At 39.4% G+C, this 25,749-nt stretch overlaps 1 protein-coding gene across 1 annotated transcript in view; it reads right to left on the bottom strand.

Moving 5' to 3' along the window:
- Positions 1-3,974: 3,974 nt before the first annotated feature.
- The window catches only part of LOC124555282 (peroxisomal targeting signal 1 receptor), a 238,538-nt gene continuing 216,763 nt past the window's right edge, over positions 3,975-25,749 (bottom strand). Inside the window, exons 15-16 of the mRNA XM_047129157.1 lie at positions 17,524-17,568; positions 3,975-4,610 (exon numbers count right to left, since the gene is read on the bottom strand). Coding sequence (XP_046985113.1) covers positions 17,529-17,568 — 40 coding nt within the window. The 3' untranslated portion in view covers positions 3,975-4,610; positions 17,524-17,528. The remainder of the gene's footprint in view (positions 4,611-17,523; positions 17,569-25,749) is intronic.

The following is a 25,749-nucleotide window of genomic DNA, read 5'->3' as shown; positions in this document are numbered from 1 at the left end:
TAAAATAAGCTGTTCTCAATTGAAACTGTGGATTATTTGCTTTGTCTTCTTTGGTGAAGGAATTTCAGAAAACTGTTTTCAGCAAATGAGGCTACATTGGATCTATTCCATTTATGGTACGATAATAGTGGCAGTGAATTGCTATGAGCAGGGGAGGCTTACAAGTGCAATGCAACACGAGCGAAATGGGAGTGAGGTGCTGACCAGCGGGACAACTTTTGACATAACAGCGCTGACATTTCGCTTCCCAAACACTGTTACTGGGGCCACCAGGGTGAACATAACACAGCTGCTGCTGTACTGGCTTGGTAAACTACTAGGGGTGCTCCTAACAAGTAACCTGACATAGCTCAATAATACAGCATTTTAGAACCCAATTCACTCTCTCCCTGAAGCAACTTCTAGGAATCTACATTTCTATAGGATGGACTTTTCAGCATTTGCAGCAATACCAGGATAACCAATGTCTTATGGTCATGACCATGAGCATCACAATATTCAGCACCATGACTGTTCTGTGCAGCCTTCATCTACCTTACACACACAGCCACCCACCCATGTGACCCTCCAGTACTTCAATTACCAGTAGAATGGACTATCTGTTGAGCATAAAATGAAACTAAATAAGATCGTCTGCTGTGGAAAATGAGTTACTACACAGTGTTCTGAAAGGCATAGGGAAGTAGTTTGACTTGCATTTGGTACTCAAAGATCTTTACCAGTCCTGATTTGTCAGAATAAATTTCACTGTTATTCCATACAACTGCTTTTTATGTTCACTCAGTAAACTTTGTATTCCATTCAATATTTCTTCAGTGATACTTTGCAAATGGTGGTTCTCAGAACCATTAACCATGCAATTATTACAGTACTCAGTTGTGATTTGCAACAACTGATACTGCAACATATATTCTTCACTCAGTTCTTCAAATGCTACCTCAAAACCATTTTTGCCTCTTCCAAATTTCATGACTTCATTTTCGCAATCATTATTCCCCTGTTGTTTTATTACCCAACTGATTCCAAGAATGACCTCAGCTCCAAGTTTTAATAATACCAGATATTTGTGCTTCCTTTTCATATAAAATCTGTAAGTACTTGTCATGCCTAACACTTTAATCCCAGAAACTGCCATTATAACTAGTCTAGATTTGCATTGATGTATTCGAAACTCTCTTGCAAAACAATATTGATCTGCGAAACAGCATCCTATAATACATTCAGCTTTTACAGCACTTATTTCAATCAGTATGATTTTCTGTTTCAGTTTTTTGATCTTTTCATTTTCCAGATATTCCAATAATAAATTTTTCTCTGTTATTAAATAATGGGACGCAAATTTGATATTGTCAGGTTTCTTTTTCACTTTCTCAATTACTGGTTTTGAGGAACCTTCATTTGGTGTTGCACTTGCATTACTTTATTTGGTGATTTCTTTTTCTTTGGTTCAGTTTCTATTTCCAGTGCTTGTGATTGCAACCCTTCACAGCTGTTTTCATCAGACTCAGTTTGTAAGATTGTCTGAAGTATTCAACTCAGCAGATGTCAACACACAATTTAATGTATTTATTAATTTAACATTAAATCTTTTTGAGGAGGTGTTTCCAAATAAAAGAGTCAGAGAAAATCAATGTAACCCTGCATTTAAACCATGGATTACCCAGAGCATCAAAATTTCGTGTAAAACAAGAAGAGAATTGTATGCCTCAGCCAGATAGTCTAACAATACTGCAGTGATGGGGCAATATAAAGTGTACTCTAAGATATTAAGGAAGGTGATCCAGAAATCTAAAAGCATGTATCTTAAAAAGGAAATTGACAAATCAAATAATAAAATGAAAACCATATGGAAATATGTTAAAAGCGACACGGGGAAAAGCCTATCTGCCAAAGAAGTGATTAGCTTAAGAACTGGGAGCCTTTCGGTGGATGCTTCCGAAATGGTGACCAATATCTTTAACAATCATTTCCTAACAGTCACCAACCATATGGGATGCCAGGGTTCTGTAAAGAAAGCTACAGAATACTTGCATAACACCTTAACTAACAAAATAGATTAGATGCATCTTCAAAAAACTACAGTGATAGAATTAGAAAAAAATAATTATGTCTTTAAAATATAAAAATTCTGCTGGAGTTGACAACATTTCCAGCAAGTTACTGAAATACTGTTGTAAAGAAATAAGTACAGTCCTCTGCCATATTAGTAATACGTCAATGGAAGATGGTGTTTTTCCCAGACAGGCTAAAATATGGGCTGATACGACCAATTTATAAAAAGGGAGAAAAGACTGAGGCTACAAACTATCGACCAATTTCATTACTCTCAGTTTTCTCCAAGGTACTAGAGAAATTTATGCATAGCAGAATGGTTGAGCATCTTAGTAAATATAACATCCTCAGCAGTAGCCAGTTTGGCTTTCGGAAAGGGGTATCAACCGTGGGTGCTATACATGCCTTTGTTGACAATGTTATGGAAGCCATAAATAATAATATGACGACGGTTGGAATATTTTGTGACCTGTCAAAAGCTTTTGACAGTGTAAGTCACCATATTCTCTTGAGTAAAGCCAGGTCCCTAGGAATGGGTGGAACCGCAGGCACATGGCTTGAATCCTATCCGTGTGGTAGAAAGCAGAAAGTAATTGTGGAAGGACTGCATGGTGACCAGGTATCCTCAGAATGGGGCTCCATTACTGCAGGAGTACCTCAAGGCTCAGTATTGCGCCCACTGCTCTTTCTAATATTTATAAATGACTTAGCACTATGTACAGAATATAGGAAAATACTCATGTTTGCTGATGACACCACTTTATCAGTTAATAATCTGTCAGGGAAATTGCCAAATGAGGCTGCAAATAAAGCTTTTGCAGATTTGACAAACTGGTTTAAAACCAATGGCCTTACAGTCAACCTAAAAAAGACAAATTACATTCATTTCTCTTCTAACACAAATGTTACTGATGAAATGAACCTAAAAATGGGTGAGCACGAGATTTTGAAGGTTGAGTCCTCCAAATTCTTGGGTCTGCATATAGATAGCAAAATGAAGTGGCACCACCATATTCAAGATCTGTGCAAAAGGCTAAGCTCAGCAACGTTTGCCTCAAGAATAATTTCAGACACTAGGGAAATGAGCACAATAAAAACTGCATATTTTGGCTATTTTCACCAACTTATGGCCTATGGTATAATATTTTGGGGAAATCAACCAATAGCAAAAAGTGTTCCATGCACAGAAGCGAGCAATAGGAATTGTGTGTGGAGTACATCCTAGGCACTCGTGCAGGGATCTGTTCAGAGCTCTACAAATCCTTACAACACCTGCCCAATATATTTTTTCCCTGATGTGCTTTGTTTCAAAAAATAGGAACTTATTCAAAATCAATAGCTCATACCACAGTAATAACACCCGAAGGAAACTGGATATCCATTATGAGCTAAAAACGAAAAGCATGGTCCAGAAGGGGGTTTTATACAGTGGCACCAAGATTTTTAATGCCCTCCCACCGCACATTAAAGAACTGGTTGGAAACATGCCAAAGTTTAAAGAAAATCTGAAGCAGTTCCATTTAGATGAATCTTGTTATGGTATTGATGAATTTCTTAGCAAAAATGCATAGAATCTCTTGTTTGTGCTTAAACCTTACTGTGTGAACTCTACAATTGATTAATCATATTCTGTAAGTACAGTGTAACTTAATACAATACCCAAATTTATGTATGTCTGTATATGACACCTGTATAACTTAAGAACAATACCCAAATTTATGTATGACTGTATATTCTTTCAGATGTCCTGTATCTTAACTAATATGTAAGAGTACCTGCTAAACTTCACAGTGTTTTTAATCTAATGATAAGATCAATGTATCTGTGCACAAAACAATAATCTGTAAAAACCTTGACTCATTCTATATCCAGGGATATGTTCCCATATGGATCTATGGAACACAAAATAAATAAATAAAAGCTTTAATGTTAAAACCTTTATTAACTCATATTATGTGCTCACAAGCAGTTTCGACAAATATCTCATGGGTTTCCACCTTTGTTTCTTTAACATTTTCATTATTAACCAGACATATTTCACTTGCAATGCTATGAGCATCATCATCTGCTTGCATTCTTTTTGCAGCATTTACAACTCCACTACACATAGTTCCTCTTAGAATGAATGATATTCCTTTCTCATTGCTTTAACCTACAATGTACATTACTGAGTTGCTTTGTCCAGTTCTACATTTCAATATACTGTAATATGAATGATGACACAAATTTGTAACCTGAACTACAATGTTCAACTTCTCACTTGTATGTGTATGTAGTGACTGAATACTGCAATGTCTTTTTCTGGACAGCATTAACTGTATCACATAATGAACAAGCGATATACCAGTGACAAATGAACTAAATTATTAAGCATTTATTCAATCAACTTATACATCATATTTATTTACATAGCAATTATTCCCAATTATACAACTCTAGCTGTATTACACTTATTAAGACAGTAGTTTAAGGTCAAATTCATGAACATTAAGAAGCAATTGAAAACCATTATGCTGGCTGTGCAACCACTCAGCTCTCCAGCATCCACTTTACTGTACCTGAAAAACAAAAAAAATCTGTGAAGATGAAATACAAAACAAAAATGGAAGTAACAAGATTAAATCATTTGTTACCTACCAGATATAGCTTGTTTTTACTTGAAAACATTTCAATAGTTACAGTACAGTAACTACTCATTTACAACAGTGTGCATTTTGTCTACCCATACTACGAAGGGTTGAAGGTTAAAAGAACCAAAATAATATTAAGTTGAGATTTACCTGAATGTGAGCTATTTAGACTGTCCTGAGATGTGAAAACTGTGTGCCTTGATGGGCTTCAAATATTTGTATTTTGTAGGCAACACTATTTCCTGCACCATCAGAGCACACATCATTAAACAACTCAAATCTTCAATATTGAAATACCGTTTTATTCAATAATCTTATAGCTTTCATAGAGATAAAATATGATGAGGATATTAGCTGGCAATAACTTCACAAAGGAATATACCGGGTGATCAAATAGTCAGTATAAATTTAAAAAATTCAATAAACCATGGAATAACGTAGATGGAGAGGTAAAAATTGACACACATTCTTGGATTGACATGGGATTTTATTAGAACAAAAAAAAAAAAAAAAAAAAACATTTGGCCTCCCACGTCCCCAGACTTCAGTCCATGCGATTATTGGCTTTGGGGTTACCTGAAGTCGCAAGTGTATCGTGATCGACCGACATCTCTAGGGATGCTGAAAGACAACATCCGACGCCAATGCCTCACCATAACTCCAGACATGCTTTACAGTGCTGTTCACAACATTATTCCTCGACTACAGCTATTGTTGAGGAATGATGGTGGAAATATTGAGCATTTCCTGTAAAGAACATCATCTTTGCTTTGTCTTACTTTGTTATGCTGGTTATTGCTATTCTGATCAGATGAAGCACCATCTGTCGGACATTTTTTGAACTTTTGTATTTTTTTGGTTCTAATAAAACCCCACGTCATTCCAAGGATGTGTGTCAATTTGTAGCTCTCTATCTACATTATTCCAGGATTTATTCAGTTTTCAAATTTATACTGACTTTTTGATCACCCTGAACATACTTTATATGCTCCTAGTTTTATTTCTTTATCCATCCAGTTGAAATGACATTCATTTCAAAGCTCCATCTTCAGACATTACTGTGCATGAATCAATGTACATCCACAACAAATATCTTCGAAACATGACGAAATAGCCCACATGTCCTTTATCAACCAGTACAAAACATCTTTACTTACTGACCCAACCTTAAAAAAACTGAGCCGATGTGGAAATAGAAAGAAAGGAATCTAAAGTATGTATCTTCCTTCATAAAGTTATTAGCAGCACATAAGAGGTTCAGGATCAACTCCTAAAATGGCATAAAGTTTTAGTTTGCCAGGAAGGTTAATTTCAGCATATTCTACACATTTGTGTTTGATAATATTTCTCCAGTCAATAGAAGTCTCCTTCTGTGTTAGCCTCTGTGTGCAATGGACATACTCTCAAAATGGCTAGAAATCACAATTTGGTGTTGTTGAGAAGGTACCTGTATCTCTTAACACTACAACTTGTGGTACTCTTCTGAAAGTTAACCTACGGACCTGTTTAACTCATATTACCCAAACCCCATGACTAAGTCTTGTAGTGTCTGATTACTTTCAAAGCTAGTAAAGATTGTCTGTATGCAATATTGCTAATTTTTGTCCATCACTACTGTTCCTGTTATCGGTTCTCCTCTATGTAATTGAGAAGTTCCTTATCTAACCATGTTTCTAATCATTACATGGTTTGATTTCAAAGAACAGCATCATGGAAACCACCAAAAGCTGCCATAATGTGTATTTACATAACTATGTATTTGACACTACAGAAGCTTCCTTTAACCTGGTGTAATGTTCATCTGTGAGTATCTCCTATATACAAAGGTTCAACATAATTATTATTTCATGCAGGTGACTTGAAGATGACAACTTGAGCAAAACTGGTTATCTGTGAATAAATACACATTATGGCCACTTTTGTTGGTTTCCATCTACATCTACATCTACATCTATACTCCGCGAGCCACCTTACGGTGTGTGGCGGAGGGTACTTATTGTACCACTATATGATCCCCCCTTCCCTGTTCCATTCACGAATTGTGCGTGGGAAGAACGACTGCTTGTAAGTCTCCGTATTTGCTCTAATTTCTCGGATCTTTTCGTTGTGATCATTACGCGAGATATATGTGGGCGGTAGTAATATGTTGCCCATCTCTTCCCGGAATGTGCTCTCTCGTAATTTCGATAATAAACCTCTCCGTATTGCGTAACGCCTTTCTTGAAGTGTCCGCCACTGGAGCTTGTTCAGCATCTCCGTAACGCTCTCGCGCTGACTAAATGTCCCCATGACGAATCGCGCTGCTTTTCGCTGGATCATGTCTATCTCTTCTATTAATCCAACCTGGTAAGGGTCCCATACTGATGAGCAATACTCAAGAATCGGACGAACAAGCGTTTTGTAAGCTACTTCTTTCGTCGATGAGTCACATTTTCTTAGAATTCTTCCTATGAATCTCAACCTGGCGCCTGCTTTTCCCACTATTTGTTTTATGTGATCATTCCACTTCAGATCGCTCCGGATAGTAACTCCTAAGTATTTTACGGTCGTTACCGCTTCCAATGATTTACCACCTATGACATAATCGTACTGGAATGGATTTCTGCCCCTATGTATGCGCATTATATTACATTTATCTACGTTTAGGGAAAGCTGCCAGCTGTCGCACCATGCATTAATCATCTGCATTCCTTAGCTACGTTGTAGCAGTGGAGCACTATTTACAGAAAATAGTGTGTTTTACTTTCATTTGAAGATTTCTCAAAAGTTTACCTTTCATGAACACACACACAGTATTTGCAGAGTTTGAGACAGTTTTAACACTTTGACATGATTTGTGTACTTCCAAAGCACAAGAACACATCAATCAGCTATAATAACATTGTCACTGTTTATTGCTGACTCTTTAGTTGCAGATGAAGTGTTAACATGTGTCACTGCTCATGTGCCCAGATTCTGTAAACATGTTTAAACATGCCGGTGTGCCTTTCCTCAGATTATTTAGATGTGTTTACTTGTGCTGTCTGGGGGTACATAGGGGACAACTGATGTCCACATTTTTGTAGTGAGTGACAGATTTGGAGATGTGCTGGCCAGGGCAACAGCCAAACCATGTGTACTGCAGAAAGGCAAGCCAGCATGGGCAATATGCAGTTTTGCATTATCTCATTGAGAGACCTTGAAGATACAGCAGCACAGCCACCGGCCTTAACGTTTCAAAAATATATCATCAATAATACGAGGCATGTCCAGGAAGCAAGTGCATTAGATTTTTTTAGAAAAAGTATATTTGAAAAAAAATTACAGGCTATTTTAATACACCTGTTGAATATTTTTCCTCATAATTGCCATCCTGTTCAGCGCTTGTGGTGAGCCATGACAAAAGTTTCTTTGTACCCTCCTTCAAGAGCTCTCCCATCAGCTCCTTTCCCCACTTTAGAACCTCATTCCGTCCCAGTTGAAAATTTATTTCCATTCATGTGTGTCTTTTGGGAAGTGAAAAGATGATAATCTGAAGGCACCAAGTCAGGGGACTACAGAGGTTGGTTCAGAACATCCCAAATTAAATGAGTCCAAGAGTGCCTTGGTTTCTAAGGCTGTGTGAGGACAGGTTTTGTCATGCAACACACGCTAGCCTCTCATCAGAATTCCCCTACTTTCATTTTGAATGCTCCTTAAGAGTTTTTTTTTTTTTTTTAACTCACAATATCTTTGTGCATCAATGCCCTCCTGCTGAGGCAGAAATTCGACCAAAATTATGCCTTTCTGGTCCCAAAACACAGGCCATTTTTGCCCAAAATTGTCCTGAATTCTTCGGCAGGTGGAAAATAGGTGTGATGCCACTGTGATGACTGTTTCTTTGTTTCTCGCATGTAATGAGTGACACACTTTCATCTCATGTCACAATAGAGCTCAGAAACTGTCCAATTAAAGTCCCTCAAGAAACTCACTTGTGCCACTGGCCCAATTTTTCTTGTGCTGCCCTGTCAGCTGTTTTGAGATCAATCTTGTACACAGTCTCCAGTATTCAAGTGTTCCTCTAAGTGCATCATATAAGAGAATTCAAGAAAGTTGTGGAAACATTGCAAAAATTTCATCCACTGTCAAATGGCAGGTTTCACAAACAGTTTCCTCAATTTTTTGCACCAACTCATCAGTCAAAATAAATGGTCTTCCACTCCCCTGTCATGAACATTTGCTTTGCCTCCACTAAGCTCCCTACACCACTTAAATGCACTCGTTCCCTTCATAACACCTTCACCATAAACCATTTTGATTCACGAAAAAATTTTGGTAAACGTTATTCTTTCGGTGAGATGGACGCGGATCTCAGCATGTGCCTAGCACCTGGTGGGATTTCTTACTGACATCTTTCATGCAACTGGATACTACAATGTGAGTTTACATACTACCGTCTTCCCGAAATGCTTGCTCTGTCCCCCCCCCCCCCCCCCCCCCGCCATTTATTTGTTACGGTCACAGTACACTTACTTTCTGAACATGCCTTATGAGAGCTGAATGCCTGACTGAGATGCTTCTGTAGCCACTACCTGATCAGTCTACATATAGCTATACTGCCAACAATAGTGCATTCAAGTGGTTGTTTATTTCCACTGCCTGTGTATTTTCTTGCTATGTTCTTGTGACTACTTACAGAGTTGGTGTTTCTACCATTTCAGAATGGGTGTAGTTTGATTCTAATTTTAAATTTCTAGAGCAAGCTTTGAAAAATCCTCATAGGGAAATATTCAACCATGAGAAAGTAGGCAAAGATCTTTGCTATCTTCATTTCACTCAATGTGAAAAAGGCATGCCTTTGACTGGCCTGATACTGCAATAAGAAGCAAAAATGTAGGAAAAGACCTTTTTCAAGCTCTTAGATGGGTTTAAAAACAATCACGGCATTTCTCAATCGCATGTATAAGGAGAAAAGTTATCTGCAGATCCAGATATGGTTGATGTTTTCAAAACAGAGTTTGAAATCACACTCAAGACTACACTAAGGGGCAAATTTGCAATTATAAACACATGAGTGTTAATTTTAAGATCTACATCTACATCTATGTGATTACACTGCTATTCACAATTAAGTGTCTGGTACAGGGTTCAAAGGACCACCTTCAAGCTGTCTCTATTGTTCCACTCTCGAATGGCGTGTGGGAAAAATGAGCTCTTAAATTTTTCTATGCGAGCCCTGATTCCTCTCATTTTATTGTGGTGATCATTTCTACCTACTTAGGTAGGTGCCAACAGAATGTTTTTGCAATCGGAGGAGAAACTGGTGATTGAAATTGTATGAGAAGATCCCATCACAACGAAAGACGTCTTTGTTTTAATGATTGCCACTCCCATTCATGTATCATGTCTGTGGCACTATCTCCACTATTTCACAATAATAAAAAACGAGCCACCGTTCTTTGAACTTTTTTGGTGTCATCCGTTGGTCCCATCTGACACAGATCCCACACCACACCGCAATACTCCATAATAGGGCAGACAAGTGTGTTGTAAGCAGTCTCTTTAGTAGACCTGCTACACCTTCAAAGTGTTCTTCCAAAGAATCACAGTCCTTGGTTTGCTCTACCCACAACAGTATCTATGTGATTGTTCCAATTTAGGTTACTTGTAATTGTAATCCCTAAGTATTTAGTTGAATTTACAGCCTTCAGATTTGTGTGACTTATTGCGTCATCAAAATTTAAGGGATTTTTTTTTAGAACTCATGTGAATAACTTCACACTTTTCTTTATTCAGGGTCAATTTCCACTTTTTTCACCACTCAGATATCTTGTCTAAATCATTTTCCAATTTGTTTTGGTCATCTGATGACTTTATAAGATACAGCCTCATCTGCAAATATATAAGAGGGCTGCTCAAATTGTCTCCTAGGTCATTAATATAAATCAGGAACAATAGAGGGCTTACAACAATTCCTTGGGGAATGTCTGATATTACTTCTGTTTTACTCGATGACTTTCCATCTATTACTAAGAACTGTCACCTTTCTGACAGGAAATCACGAATCCACTCGCGATATCCCATAGACACGCAGTTTGGTTAGAAGATGCTTTTGAGGAACGGTGTCGAAAGCCTTCTAGAACTCTAAAAATATGGAATCAATTTGACATTCCCTGTCGATAGCACTTATTACTTCATGAGTATAAAGAGCTGTGTGTCAATAAATCATTTTCTTCGAGGTAATTCATAATGTTCGAATACAGTATACATTCCAAAACCCTACTGCAAATCAACATTAGTGATATGGGCCTGTAATTTAGTGAATTACTCCTATTTCCCTTTTTCAGTACTGGTGTGACTTCAGCAATTTTCCAGTCTTTAGGTACTGAACTTTCTGTGAGCGAGCAGTTGTATATAATTGCTAAATATGGAGCTATCGGATCATCACACTCTGTAAGGAACCTGACTGGTATACAATCTGGACCAGAGGCCTTGCCTTTATTAAGTGATTTAAGCTGCTTTGCTATACCAAGGATATCGACTTCTATGTTTCTAATCTTGGCAATTGTTCTTGATTGGAATTCAGGAATATTTACTTCATCTTCTTTGGTAAAGGAGTTTTGGAAAACCGTGTTTAGTAACTCTGCTTTAGTGGCACAGTCATCAGTGACTTCACCGTTGCTGCCTACATAAACCTTAGCTTAATCAAAAGAAACATCTGCCACAAGACACAAAATGAAGAAGTAGTAATAACTGTTCTTTTGTCATAAAACACTTCTGAAACGCATAGATTGCCTCCGATGTGTAGAGGGAAGCTGAAAAAAACCTCGAGCCTTGAAAGGTGTTGCCCAAAATGCTCTACCAGTCGTTTTTAGAGCTCAAAAAAGTTCTTGGGTGTCTTGTGAACTCTTTGTTGATTAGTTTAGCGACCAGTTTCTACGTACATTTTAAATGTTTTTAACTGAAAAAGGACTGCCTAAACACACACACACACACACACACACACACACACACACACACACACACACACACACACACACACACAAAATCTTATTAATCAACAATGCACCTACACACCCTTTTGAGTTGAAAAGTGGTGATGTCGTCGTGCGTTTCCTTCCCCCAAACATTACCAGTCTAATTCATCCGCTGGATCAGCAACATTTAAAGCACTACCATGAACTATTTTTGAGATCGACCCTGCAAGATAATGACATAAAAACCAATAACGTGAATGAAGCACTGATGGCAGTAAATATGAAACACACAATTTATTGATGTGTGCAAGTCTGGAATAATGTGGATGGTGAAACTCTTCAAAGTCAGGATAATGAGCTTGAAGGACAGAATTCAGAAATTTTTTTTTAGCTTGACAGATGTGGTAAAAAGAATTTCCAGATGCAAAGACATGAATATGTGCAAGGTGGGTAAATGGATTGTCACAGACAACTCACTAGAGATCATGAACCAAGAAACTGTAGAAACAATGTTGCAATGAAATGCTGACACGATCAAAGAACCCAAAGTAGATGATATGGGTGACAGAATGACAGCTGACAGTGGCTTCCAAGCACTTGAGGTAAGTCTAAATTGAGAATTTGTTACCATTTAAAAACCCACTGGGCTAACACAAATTACAGTACATGTGTGCTGTTTGTGTTGCCCTAAGATGTGTTGAATAACGCAACGAATCATCATTGGTCAACATCCTTCTACTGACAAGATGACAGGCCATTATTTCTCAAAAACATTTGGAGGGAGACAAAAAAAACAAACACAAATTAGTGAGATTTTTCAATGAGTAATTCATACGCTATCAACTTTTAAGCATGATATACTGTATATCGATATACTGTAATTCTAAACCTGTAATTTTAACTTTAATAAAGAAAGTAGGTGTAGCCTACAAAGAGATTTTTTGAATTTGTTTGACTTTCAAAACTACATACCATAATTGTAAAACAAAATGCTGTACTACATATCAGTTGTTCATGGCTTAAATGAGGAAACTGCTATCTGAAATGGCTTTCCCCCTTTTGGTCGGTTAACCAGGGTTATACTGTAATGGCAAACTACTGTTCACTAAATACAAATGGGTGGTTGCAATTAAACTGATGGTGTGCAGCAGTGTGAGCTGTATACATCATGGGGTACTGAAACATCATAGTTACAGTGAAACCCCACTTTTACACTTTTCAAGGGACTCCCAAAAAATGGTGTAAAATGTGGGAAATAACATTTTAAGCTGTAAAAGTTACATATAGGATACCCCCTTGCACTTTATGTATGATATACAGGGTGTTACAAAAAGCCGGCCGAAGTGGCCGTGCGGTTAAAGGCGCTGCAGTTTGGAACCGCGAGACCGCTACGGTCGCAGGTTCGAATCCTGCCTCGGGCATGGATGTTTGTGATGTCCTTAGGTTAGTTAGGTTTAACTAGTTCTAAGTTCTAGGGGACTAATGACAGCAGTTGAGTCCCATAGTGCTCAGAGCCATTTGAACCATTTTTTACAAAAAGGTACGGCCAAACTTTCAGGAAACATTCCTCACACACAAATAAAGAAAAGATGTTATGTGGACATGTGGCCGGAAACGCTTAATTTCCATGTTAGAGCTCATTTTAGTTTCGTCAGTATGTACTCCTCAATGGAGCACGTTATCATGATTTCATACGGGATATTCCACCTGTGCTGGTAGAACGTGTGCCTTTACAAGTACGACACAACATGTGGTTCATGCACGATGAAGCTCCTGCACATTTCAGTCGAATTGTTCGTACCCTTCTCAACAACAGATTAGGTGACGGATGGATTGGTAGAGGCGGACCAATTCCACGGCCTCCACGCTCTCCTGACCTCAACCCTCTTGACTTTCATTTATGGGGGCATTTGAAAGCTCTTGTCTACGCAACCCAGGTACCAAATGTAGAGACTCTTCGTGCTTGTATTGTGGACGGCTGTGATACAATACGCCATTCTCCAGGGCTGCATCAGCGCATCAGGGATTCCATGCGACGGAGGGTGGATGCATGTATCCTCGCTAACGGAGGACATTTTGAACATTTCCTGTAACAAAGTGTTTGAAGTCACGCTGGTACGTTCTGTTGCTGTGTGTTTCCATTCCATGGTTAATGTGATTTGAAGAGAAGTCATAAAATGAGCTCTAACATGGAAAGTAAGCATTTCCGTACACATGTCCACATAACATATTTTCTTTCTTTGTGTGTGAGGAATGTTTCCTGAAAGTTTGGCCGTACCTTTTTGTAACACCCTGTATGTACATAACAGGCATCAAAAAGCTTGTCAGGTACTTGTTTATTATCTAATGAAGGTTTATTATCGAATAAAAACCACTGATGTAACTGGAACTAATAACTGCCAATGAAGTAGGAACATTTGACTCAATTTCATACGTCATAATCGATGTTTCTGAAAGCCTGCAGTTGTCATTCAGGATTTAAATAATGAAAGACTGCACTAGTTACATATTTTCTCATGCTTAATATAACGCATTTCGAGACTTTTTCTCATTGTCAAGTGCAAATACGTATATAAGTATTCTGTTTGGTGTTTAAATATGCATTATTCTGCATCTTTTGTACTGTAGTCATCTTTTTGAGGTTATCAGGTAATGTGGCTCCTCGGTTATGTAGAAAACCACACACACGCAAACTATCACCCACATTGTTTGTTTGTGTAACATCACATAAAATACATACGTAAATACTGCACTTACTACGAAAATAAATTCTTGAAACACATTTTGCTGAGCATGAATAAAATACGTAACCGGCACTGTGTTTAAACTAAAAACATTTGAGCAAGTGAATGGCGTTGTCACTAGTGCTCCAAGTGGCCATATGCCGAAACAAGCTAAAAATGGTTCGACGAAGGCATCACAATGATCACAACAATCACGAAACTATGTTTGCGCAGTAGAGACAGTTTGGAAATGGTTGTGACTGGTCATGATACCTTCATTCGAACGAACCTAGTTACTCACATCAGCCACGACGCCAAGTAGAGCTTGGCAGTGGCGGAAGATACGGTACGAATTGTTCCAACTTTTACACATTTACCTATTCAGATCCACTGAGTAGAGTGCCCTGGTGTCAAGAAACTTAACCATTTAAAATTTGTAGACACTACTGGATGGCCAACATCATGCCAGTGTCATTTTTTCTCCACAAACATTTTTTCATAATGCCTAAATCACAGGAAAATTATAGATATGTTGATGCAAAATCAGGTGCAAATTAACATTTTGGGCGTACGAAATTTGACAGGACTGATAAGAAATGTCAAACGATGGGAAAAAGTAAATTGCTGGAATGTTAAAGTGGGGTTATACTGTATGTTCATTGATCAGTGAGGTCGTGGAGTATGTGAAGGAGATGGGTGGAGGTTCCATTTTCTGTGAGTCTGGACACATACCTAAAGACACAATCTCTCAGGTACCGTCCTCCCCCCCCCCCCCCCCCAACCCAACCAGAAGTCACATGGATTTAGGTCAGGGTGGTCTTAAAGGCTCCACATCTTGAAGTTGTCTAGGGATGAAGACAATGTTTTCAAAGGTTTCTTGAAGCAAATCTTTTACCTGGCAAGTAACATGATGAGTCACCCCATCTTGCAAGAGAACAGTAGTGTGGACACAGTCACACTCTTACAAAACTAGAATCATGTGTTGCAAAAGGAGGTCCTTATAATATGCAGATGTTACAGTACACCTAACAGGCCTGTGAAGTCTCATCACATTGAAGAGAAAGTGTACGTTGCTGCACAACATAAGGAGGAGTAAGGCCTCATATGCGGCAGTCCTATGCATTCATGGCAACATGCAGAGCAAAATGTGCCTCGGCATCCCAAGATAGCCACATGTCATTTATTTCTACACATGTCAGAAAATGAGGGGCAAAGTCTTGGCATTGTAGTCTATCTTGGAGCTTAATTTGGTTCACATTCTGAATCTTATAGGGATACCAGTGTAAAATACACCACAAAATCTTTTGAACCATTGACCAGTGGAGCAGGGGACAGACAATTTGTGTGACACAGCTCAACCACTGGCTGCAGAATTTGAGGCATTTGCTGCATCGTCAGATACAGCTACACCAACTTCTTCAACGACTGCTATGGGAATGGGCTGCCTCCCTCTCCCTGCTGCACGACATAATTCACCTGTTTCTTCAAATTTCTTGATCATATTCTTCGGAGCATTTGCTGACATGAGGTATCTTCACAACTCTTTCTGTCAGTAATATTCCTACAATGCAGCACTGATATTGCTGCTGATTTCATAAACAACTTTGCCATCAGTGTAAGGTCTTCCTCCTCAATAGCCATTTTACACCAACAGTCGCTTCAAAAATGAAATCAACATGCATCACCAAGCAACAAACAGCATACTGACATCAAAACAGGAAACATTTGACATTCTGAATGCTAGCAGCGCCATATTTTCAACTGGTGGCAGAAAGTGGAACTATTATTTTTTCAGTATACTCCACAAGTGCACCAATTAATGAGCATACCTACAATGTTTTTATGCCCTGCAATGTGTGCAGCGCACGCTGCAGCACTCAGAACACCATCAGTTTAACTGCAGCCATCCAGTGTCAGAGAAATATGAGTAGTATTAAGACTCATTAAAATGCTATTTTTGTACTAACCATAACATGGTGCAGTACTGTGCTAATGATATTAAATCAGTTGTTAAACCATCAATACAAAGATAAAAAGAAACTTTATGTGGGAATTTCTACTTAACTTCTTGTATCTACATCTATGTGAGTACTGATCACTACTCAACAAATGGAGGCAAAACTGAGCAGTGAACATAAAAATACAAGGACAAGGTGAATGGTTCTTGTTCTGGCAGTGAAATACTATGTATTCTGGTTTAAAACTGTAACTATATTTGTGTTCACTCTCCTGTTAGGTCAATTTTACTAGGTAACATTTAGTTAGCATAAATACACAAAGCAGTTTTGTGGTAGTTTCTTGTTAATATTGAGTATAGAGCAAGTTTCTCCGTGATTCTTTTCATATGTTTTTTATGATAACCTTGACTCATTCCACATCCCGAAAGGGTCTCCTCCTACATGGGCGCTACAGCAGCTGAATGATGGAATGAATGAATAAAGTAAATTAATAATTTTAATACAACGAAAATGTAAGTGAAGCATGGAAATTGAAATGCAAAACATTTGATTGATTCGTCATATATGTAACTAGTGTCACTTCATGTCTGTAATTAATTCAGGCTGCAGAAGTTCTTAACAAGAAATATTTTGAAACACTGTTCAATTTCTCTGATTCACTGCACATCCCAGAAGACTCTTTCCAATGGCAGAATCTTTCTGATTGTTCATATGCATGCAAAATGATGTTAAGATTGTGTTTTCTACTTGGATATGTGGTTGCCCTTTATACAGATAAAAACCTGGTCACATAGCATTAAAGTATTGATTCTGGTATACAATGCCAAAGGAAGCTTAGTAGATTTAAAATACACCATGTTTAGAAACGAATAGCTAGTGACTACCAAAATGTTAAAGAAAACCACAAAACATGACAAATGAAAGTGGAGTTAACAATACCAGAGAAGGAAAGCTGCTACTCACCATATAGCGGAGATGCTGAGTCACGATAGGCACAATAAAAAGATTCACACAATCAAAGCTTTTGGCCATTAAGGCCTTTGTCAGCAGTAGACACACATACACACACGCACTCACACAAACACAACTTGCACACACGTCTGCAGTCTGAGAGAGCTGAAACTACAAGTGGAGTTAACTGAGATAAATCTTCTCTATTCATTGCACCAGGAAGTTTGTCAGTTTTATATTTAAAAAACAGAAATGAATACTATAGAATATTTACCTGTGTTACTCGACCTCAAATGCTTTTGACAGTTTCTCAAGGTCCCTGAAAGAAAATAGTTGCAAGAGTTTTATAAAAAATATTAAATAACTTTATGAACCTTATCAAACTATTCTCAAAAGTCATCCGTCATTTACTCACTATGTAATTCTGAAAAAAATATTTTTTGTAGTATGAATGACCTGGAACCATAAATCTAAAAGGTAAAAGTTGTAAATCAATACAGAAACACTATAATACGAGTATCAGTAATTTAGTTGTGCAAGGATTTAACTAAAATGGTAATTTATTCGCACAAAGTATTAAGCAGTATACGATTCTGATATACACTTACTGTTACACCTTACTGACTACAAATACTGTGAAACAAATTTAAGCACTAAAAATTACTGTGACATAGACAGAGAAAATGTTAAGGTATAACAAGATGCACAACACTGACCCAGAAAATGTTTTGAGAAAGTTATGCAGCAATGCAAATGCCAAGAGTGATTGCAGTATATTTCGAAGTCTAAGTTCAAGCCATAAATTGGTAGTCTATGGCCTGGCAATGTGCCAGTTGTTGCCATCTTTCCTTCCAATTATGAGGAACATGCTGAAAAGTAATGCCTCTGATTTCTTTTTTTTTTCCTTTTTTACATGAAACTCTTAAAGCTTTTCAAGTAAAACATTATTAACATTCCACATCTTTATTCCTCATGCCCACATATTTGCAACCCTCTGCTACCAGAGGGATCCCAACTGTATTGTGTAACATGTTGGTGTGCAACTTAACTATGTCAGTGTGTGAGAAGCAGCATGCTGCAATAGTGTTTCAAATTCAAATAGTTCATCCACATAATGGGAAACCTTCTCCTTCAGCATGGCAGTGTCAGACCACACATGAATGCACCAATGTCTGTAACAATCCAATGCTTTGGATTCACTGTCATCTATCATTGTGCGTCCAGTCCTGACTTGGCCCCATCTGATTTTCAACTGATTCCAAAACTTAAAGAACAGCTTCAAGTATTTCACTTTAAAAATCATGAAGTGGTGTAAGCAGAGGTGAGGTAATGGCTCTGTCAACAAAGCCAAACGTTCTAGACTGACAGTATCAACAAATTGGTATCTCACTGCGAGAAATCAGTTTATTTATTTATTTATTTATTTACATGTCAAGTTCTGTAGGACCAAATTGAGGAGCAAATTTCCAAGGTCATGGAACGTGTCAGTACATGAACTTACAACATAAAAGTAATAACAGATAAAAATAAATATTCATGAACCTGAAAGAAAACCAGTCCATAAGTTTACTTAAACACTATCAGCAATACAATGAGAATCAGCTTAATTTTTCAAGGAACTCCTCGACAGAATAGAAGGAGTGACCCATGAGGAAACTCTTCAGTTTCAATTTGAAAGTGCGTGGATTACTGCTAAGATTTTTGAAGTCGAATGGGAGCTTATTGAAAATGGATGCAGCAGTATACTGCACACCTTTTTGCACAAGAGTTAAGGAAGTCCGATCCAAATGGAGGTTTAATTTCTGCCGAGTATTAACCGAGTGAAAGCTGCTTACTGTTGGAAATAAACTAATATTGGCAACAAGAAACGACAATAAGGAATATACATATTAAGAGGCCAATGTCAAAATACCCAGACTCGTGAACAGAGGTCGACAAGAGGTTCGTGAACTCACACCACTTATTGCCCGAACCGCCCGTTTCTGAACCAAAAATATCCTTCTAGAATGGGAAGAGTTACCCCAAAACATAAATTCAAACGACATAAGTGAATGAAAATAAGCAAAGTAGACTAATTTACGTGTCAAAGTATCACTCACTTTCGATACCGTTCGAATAGTGAAAATGGCAGTATTAAGTCTTTGAACAAGATCCTGAACGTCGGCTTTCCATGACAGCTTACTATCTATCTGAACACCTAGGAATTTGAACTGTTCAGTTTCACTAATCATATGCCCGTTCTGTGAGATTAAAACATCAGGTTTTGTTGAATTGTGTGTTAGGAACTGTAAAAACTGAGTCTAACATTAAATCACAGTAAGTTTATTTTCTACAAGCCATGAACTGAGGTCATGTACTGCACTACTTGAAACCAAGTCAATGTTGCACACAACATCCTTTACTACCAAGCTAGTGTTATCAGCAAACAGAAATATTTTAGAGTTACCCATAATACTAGAGGGCATGTCATTTATATAAATAAGGAACAGGAGCGGCCCCAACACTGATCCCTGGGGCACCCCCCACTTGACAGTACCCCACTCAGATCCCACATCACAGCCATTATCAACGTTGTGAATAATGACCTTTTTGCTGCCTGTTGCTAAAGTAAGAGGTGAACCAATTGTGAGCTACTCCCCTTATTCTGTAATGGTCCAACTTCTGGAGCAATATTGTGAGATCAACACAGTCAAATGCCTTTGTTAAATCAAGAAACGCGCCAAGCGTTTGAAACTTTTTGTTTAGCACATCCAGTACCTCACAGAGAAAAGAGAATATAGCATTTTCAGTTGTCAAACGACTTCTAAAGCCGAACTGTACATTTGATAGCAAATCGTGTGATATAAACTGATCAATAAACCTTACACACACAGCCTTTTCGATAACTTTTGCAAACACTGATGGCATAGAAATAGGTCTAAAATTATCTACATTATCCCTTTCTCCCTTTTTATAAAACGGCTTTACTACTGAGTACTTTAATCGCTCGGGAAACTGACCATTCCTAAAGGAAAAATTACAAATATGGCTAAATACAGGGCTAACATGTGCAGCACAGTACTTTAATATTCTACTAGACACTCAATCATAACCACGATAGTCCTTAGTCTTCAGTGATTTAATTATTGACTCAATCTCCCTCTTGTCTGTATCACAGAGGAGTATTTCAGGCGTCAATCTCGGAAAGGCATTTGCTAAGAAATTTATATGATTTCCTGTAGAAACTAAATTTTTATTTAATTCACCAGCAATGCTCAGAGAATGGTTGTTAAATACTGTACATATATCTGATTTATCAGTAACAGAAATGTTATTACTGCAAACTGACTTTATATCATCAACCTTGTGCTGCTGACCAGACACTTCCTTCACAACTGACCATATGGCTTTAATTTTATCCTGTGAATTAGCTATTCTCTTTGCATACCACATACTTTTTGCTTTGCTAATAACATTTTTAAGCACCTTACAATACTGTTTGTAATGGGCTGCTGTAGCTTGATTGTGACTACTTCTAACATTTTGATACAATTCCCGCTTTGTTCTACATAATATCCTTATCCCCAGCCAACTGGGCTGCCCATTACTGCTAGTACCCCATTTAGAACGTTCTAATGGAAAGCAACTCTCAAAGAGCATGAGAAATGTGTTATGCAAAGCATTGTATTTATCATCTATATTATCGGCACTATAAACATCTTGCCACTCTTATTCCTTCACAAGTTTTGAAAAACTCTCTATTGGTGTTGGATTAACTTTCCTACGTAGTTTGTAATTAAATATGACATTGGTTTGAGTACAAAAACCTTTTAGTGTTAAAATTTGTGCATCATGGTCTGAAAGGCCATTCACCCTTTTACTAACAGAATGCCCATCTAGTAATGAAAAATGAATAAAAATATTGTCTATGACTGTGCTACTGATGCCCTGCACCCTAGTTGGAAAAAACACAGTTTGAATCAGATCATATGAATTTAGGAGATCTACCAACATCCTTTTTCTTGCACAATCATGTACAAAATTAATATTGAAGTCACCACATATAACTACTTTCTGGTACTTTCTACAAAGTGAATCAAGAACCCCCTCTAGCTTAAGCAAAATTGCTCTGAAGTCGGAGTTAGGGGACCTATAAACAACAGCAATTAGAAGTTTAGTTTCACTAAATTCAACTAATGCTGCACAACTTTCAAATATCTGTTCAGTGCAGTGTCGTGATACGTCTATGGACTCAAATGAAATACTGTTTTTTACGTACAGAGCCACTCCCCCACTCCGCAAGGAACCCCTTGAGAAACAGCCAGCTAATCTGTAGCCTGGTAAAGGAAGCCTCTGAATTATCAAATTATTTAAGTGGTGCTCTGATATACCAATAATTTCAGAGTTAACATCTATTAGCAGTTCACTAACTTCATCTCTAATACCTCTTATATTTTGATGAAATATGCTAATTCCTTCTCTACTTGGAAACATTACATCCTCTGGAGGTGAGCCCTTAGTTAGAGGCACTTCCTTTAAGCAGGTATACCTATCAGCTGACTTCAGTCTTAAAAAGGTGCAGCTCTAACACCAACTACTACCGGAATTTTTCCATGAGTGATACCACTACCACTACCACCACCACCACCACCACCACCACCCACCACACTGTCACCTATAAGCTTCGCCAGCCTCCCCTCCCCATACCTATTGAGGTGCAGGCCATGCCCAGTGAAACCCCATCTACTGATAGACCCAACTGGCACCACTGAGATGTGATCCATGCCCTCCACCATCAGTGCCCTCCCCAGCCCCACATTAACGCGCCAACAGGCGCATTAAGGTGAGGCCGATCATGACGCTGAAACAGTTGCACGAAATGCACATTAGTGCCACCAGTTTGAGTAGTTTTCTTAACCAAGTCACCACTGACATCATATTCCCCGTCCCTATCGAGACTGTTCCCTGCTCCACCCACTATCACTACCTGATCCTCTCTCGTAAAATTCTTACATAACTCCCCTATGCTTTCAGTCACCTGAGCCAACCCTGCACTAGGCTTCACAATGCTGGTGACCTGGTACTCACTTCCCAACACTTCCTGCAACTGCTGGCCCACACCTCTACCGTGGGAACTACCTAGCAGCAGAACCTTCTTTCTGCTAGACTTTGCAACTAACCTAGGCCTCCTAATTGCTGAGGACTGCTGCAAGTTACCTACATCTACAACTACACGAGGCTCCTCTCCACTCAACTCTGACAGTTGGTCGTATCTATTGCATGTATGCAAAGTAAAACTGTCTGAATACCTCCTCTTTCTAACTACCTTCTTGCCAACTGCCAGGCACTAGGATGACTATGTTGAGAAATAAATACGTAGATATGAAGACTAAAGGTGAAGAATGTTAATGACATTTGTTTTATTTAAAAAGCCTTAAGAGTTCTCACACAAAAAAATCATTACTTTTTAGCATGCCCTCGTATTTGAGTAGAATATGATGAGCACATGTACAAAATTTAGTGGAAGACTTGAAACAGCTCCTATAGGGCTAGCAGTAAAAACTGATGATTTATGTGTAGTGAAAATATTGTCAAAATTTGCACAAACTTACAAGTAGTGTAGTCTGTACAAAAATTACACATCCCCCCCCCCCCTCCTACACACACACACACACACACACACACACACACACACACACACACACAGGTCTTGTCCATGGCAGTCAACTTACACAAATAATTGGTCACAAGCCATTCAGTATAAAATACAGGTTTAATGTTCAAGCTAAAGAATAAAAACATTTAATAATACTGAAAGTAAAATAAAAATAAAAGCACTGAAAGACTGAAGAGGTCATGGATCAGCCAATTCATGGCTAATGGGTGGCAAGCCAGCTACTTCAGTCTTTTCATAGTTTCAGCTGAGGTGTAAAAACCACAGATGATGTGAAAGCAAAAAAGGAAGTTCCACCCATCTGGCAATCCCTCATTCACTGCAGAATAGTGGTTGAATATTCACATCACAGTATTGTAAAAAAGGAGAATAGTGACGAGCACTGAATGAATGTATACATACCACTCTTCCAAATAAAACTCAAAACCATATCCTCCACTTGAATGTCATCAGCTACCATTAGAGATAAGAAGTTGTCAAGCTTCAGTGCTTGGCACAAAGCAGCCAAGTTAGTGCATTCTAACAGGACATGGGTCACCGACGGAGGGGTGTTGCAACAAAACTGAGTTGGATCCTCTCACCTGAAGATATGACCATGAGTTTGGCAGATATGGGCCAGCAAAAGATAGTAGATTCAGATTGAGAAGGGAAAAGAGAAGATTGCCACACAGTTGAGAGCCTTTTATGGTACATTGCCTAATTGTGGGAGCCACAGTGAGAAATTCCTTGTTTCAAGCCTACAAAAGCTGAAGACTTACTGTCATCCACAAGTTGGATCCTTGTATTCTCATCTCCAGGAACTCCATCTCAGTAGCTTCCTTTGCTAACTGGTCCGCAAGATTGTTTCCCAGAATTCCTACACATTTTGGGGTCCAGAGGAATGATATGGAGCTCCCAGTATCATAGAGGCAAGAAAAAAAGACTGTGTATGGTCAAAATCAATTTGTTCTGAGGATGGCATTCACTTATGGCCCGCAGGTTGCTTAGAGAGTCACAACTGGTTAGGAAATTGTCGCAGGTGTGAGTGCAAATACACTCCTGGAAATGGAAAAAAGAACACATTGACACCGGTGTGTCAGACCCACCATACTTGCTCCAGACACTGCGAGAGGGCTGTACAAGCAATGATCACACGCACGGCACAGCGGACACACCAGGAACCGCGGTGTTGGCCGTCGAATGGCGCTAGCTGCGCATCATTTGTGCACCGCTGCCGTCAGTGTCAGCCAGTTTGCCGTGGCATACGGAGCTCCATCGCAGTCTTTAACACTGGTAGCATGCCGCGACAGCGTGGACGTGAACCGTATGTGCAGTTGACGGACTTTGAGCGAGGGCGTATAGTGGGCATGCGGGAGGCCGGGTGGACGTACCGCCGAATTGCTCAACACGTGGGGCGTGAGGTCTCCACAGTACATCGATGTTGTCGCCAGTGGTCGGCGGAAGGTGCACGTGCCCGTCGACCTGGGACCGGACCGCAGCGACGCACGGATGCACGCCAAGACCGTAGGATCCTACGCAGTGCCGTAGGGGACCGCACCACCACTTCCCAGCAAATTAGGGACACTGTTGCTCCTGGGGTATCGGCGAGGACCATTCGCAACCGTCTCCATGAAGCTGGGCTACGGTCCCGCACACCGTTAGGCCGTCTTCCGCTCACGCCCCAACATCGTGCAGCCCGCCTCCAGTGGTGTCGCGACAGGCGTGAATGGAGGGACGAATGGAGACGTGTCGTCTTCAGCGATGAGAGTCGCTTCTGCCTTGGTGCCAATGATGGTCGTATGCGTGTTTGGCGCCGTGCCGGTGAGCGCCACAATCAGGACTGCACACGACCGAGGCACACAGGGCCAACACCCGGCATCATGGTGTGGGGAGCGATCTCCTACACTGGCCGTACACCACCGGTGATCGTCGAGGGGACACTGAATAGTGCACGGTACATCCAAACCGTCATCGAACCCATCGTTCTACCATTCCTAGACCGGCAAGGGAACTTGCTGTTCCAACAGGACAATGCACGTCCGCATGTATCCCGTGCCACCCAACGTGCTCTAGAAGGTGTAAGTCAACTACCCTGGCAAGCAAGATCCCCGGATCTGTCCCCCATTGAGCATGTTTGGGACTGGATGAAGCGTCGTCTCACGCGGTCTGCACGTCCAGCACGAACGCTGGTCCAACTGAGGCGCCAGGTGGAAATGGCATGGCAAGCCATTCCACAGGACTACATCCAGCATCTCTACGATCGTCTCCATGGGAGAATAGCAGCCTGCATTGCTGCGAAAGGTGGATATACACTGTACTAGTGCCGACATTGTGCATGCTCTGTTGCCTGTGTCTATGTGCCTGTGGTTCTGTCAGTGTGATCATGTGATGTATCTGACCCCAGGAATGTGTCAATAAAGTTTCCCCTTCCTGGGACAATGAATTCACGGTGTTCTTATTTCAATTTCCAGGAGTGTATAATGGAAGGCTTGGATAATGGCCATGAATTCTGCTGTAAAAACACTACTGTAGTTAGTGTTATTCATGGCCCCTGGATGTGTGAAGGCATGGCCGACATTATCATTGACATCTGGCCCATCATTCTAGATGAGTGCTTAACCAAGAAATTCGCAAAAACTGAAAGAGAGAAACATCAAAATTCAGATGGTCTATCATTTACTTTGATCCAACAGAAGGTTCGGGTGGATCTCTGGATGAGGCATGCACATGGGAGGTTTGGTGAAGGTAACGTGAAAAGAGGGTTCAGGGGAGGAAAGTGGAGGTCAGGACAAGGAGACTTCAGATGAACTACTACTGGGATACCTGACCAGAGTTACCTTTGTAAGAGTTTAATCCTCCTGCTAGAGA

The sequence above is a fragment of the Schistocerca americana genome, chromosome X (assembly GCF_021461395.2).
Source record: "Schistocerca americana isolate TAMUIC-IGC-003095 chromosome X, iqSchAmer2.1, whole genome shotgun sequence".
NCBI classification, from domain to species: domain Eukaryota; kingdom Metazoa; phylum Arthropoda; class Insecta; order Orthoptera; family Acrididae; genus Schistocerca; species Schistocerca americana.
This window is presented reverse-complemented; position numbering and strand designations above follow the sequence as displayed.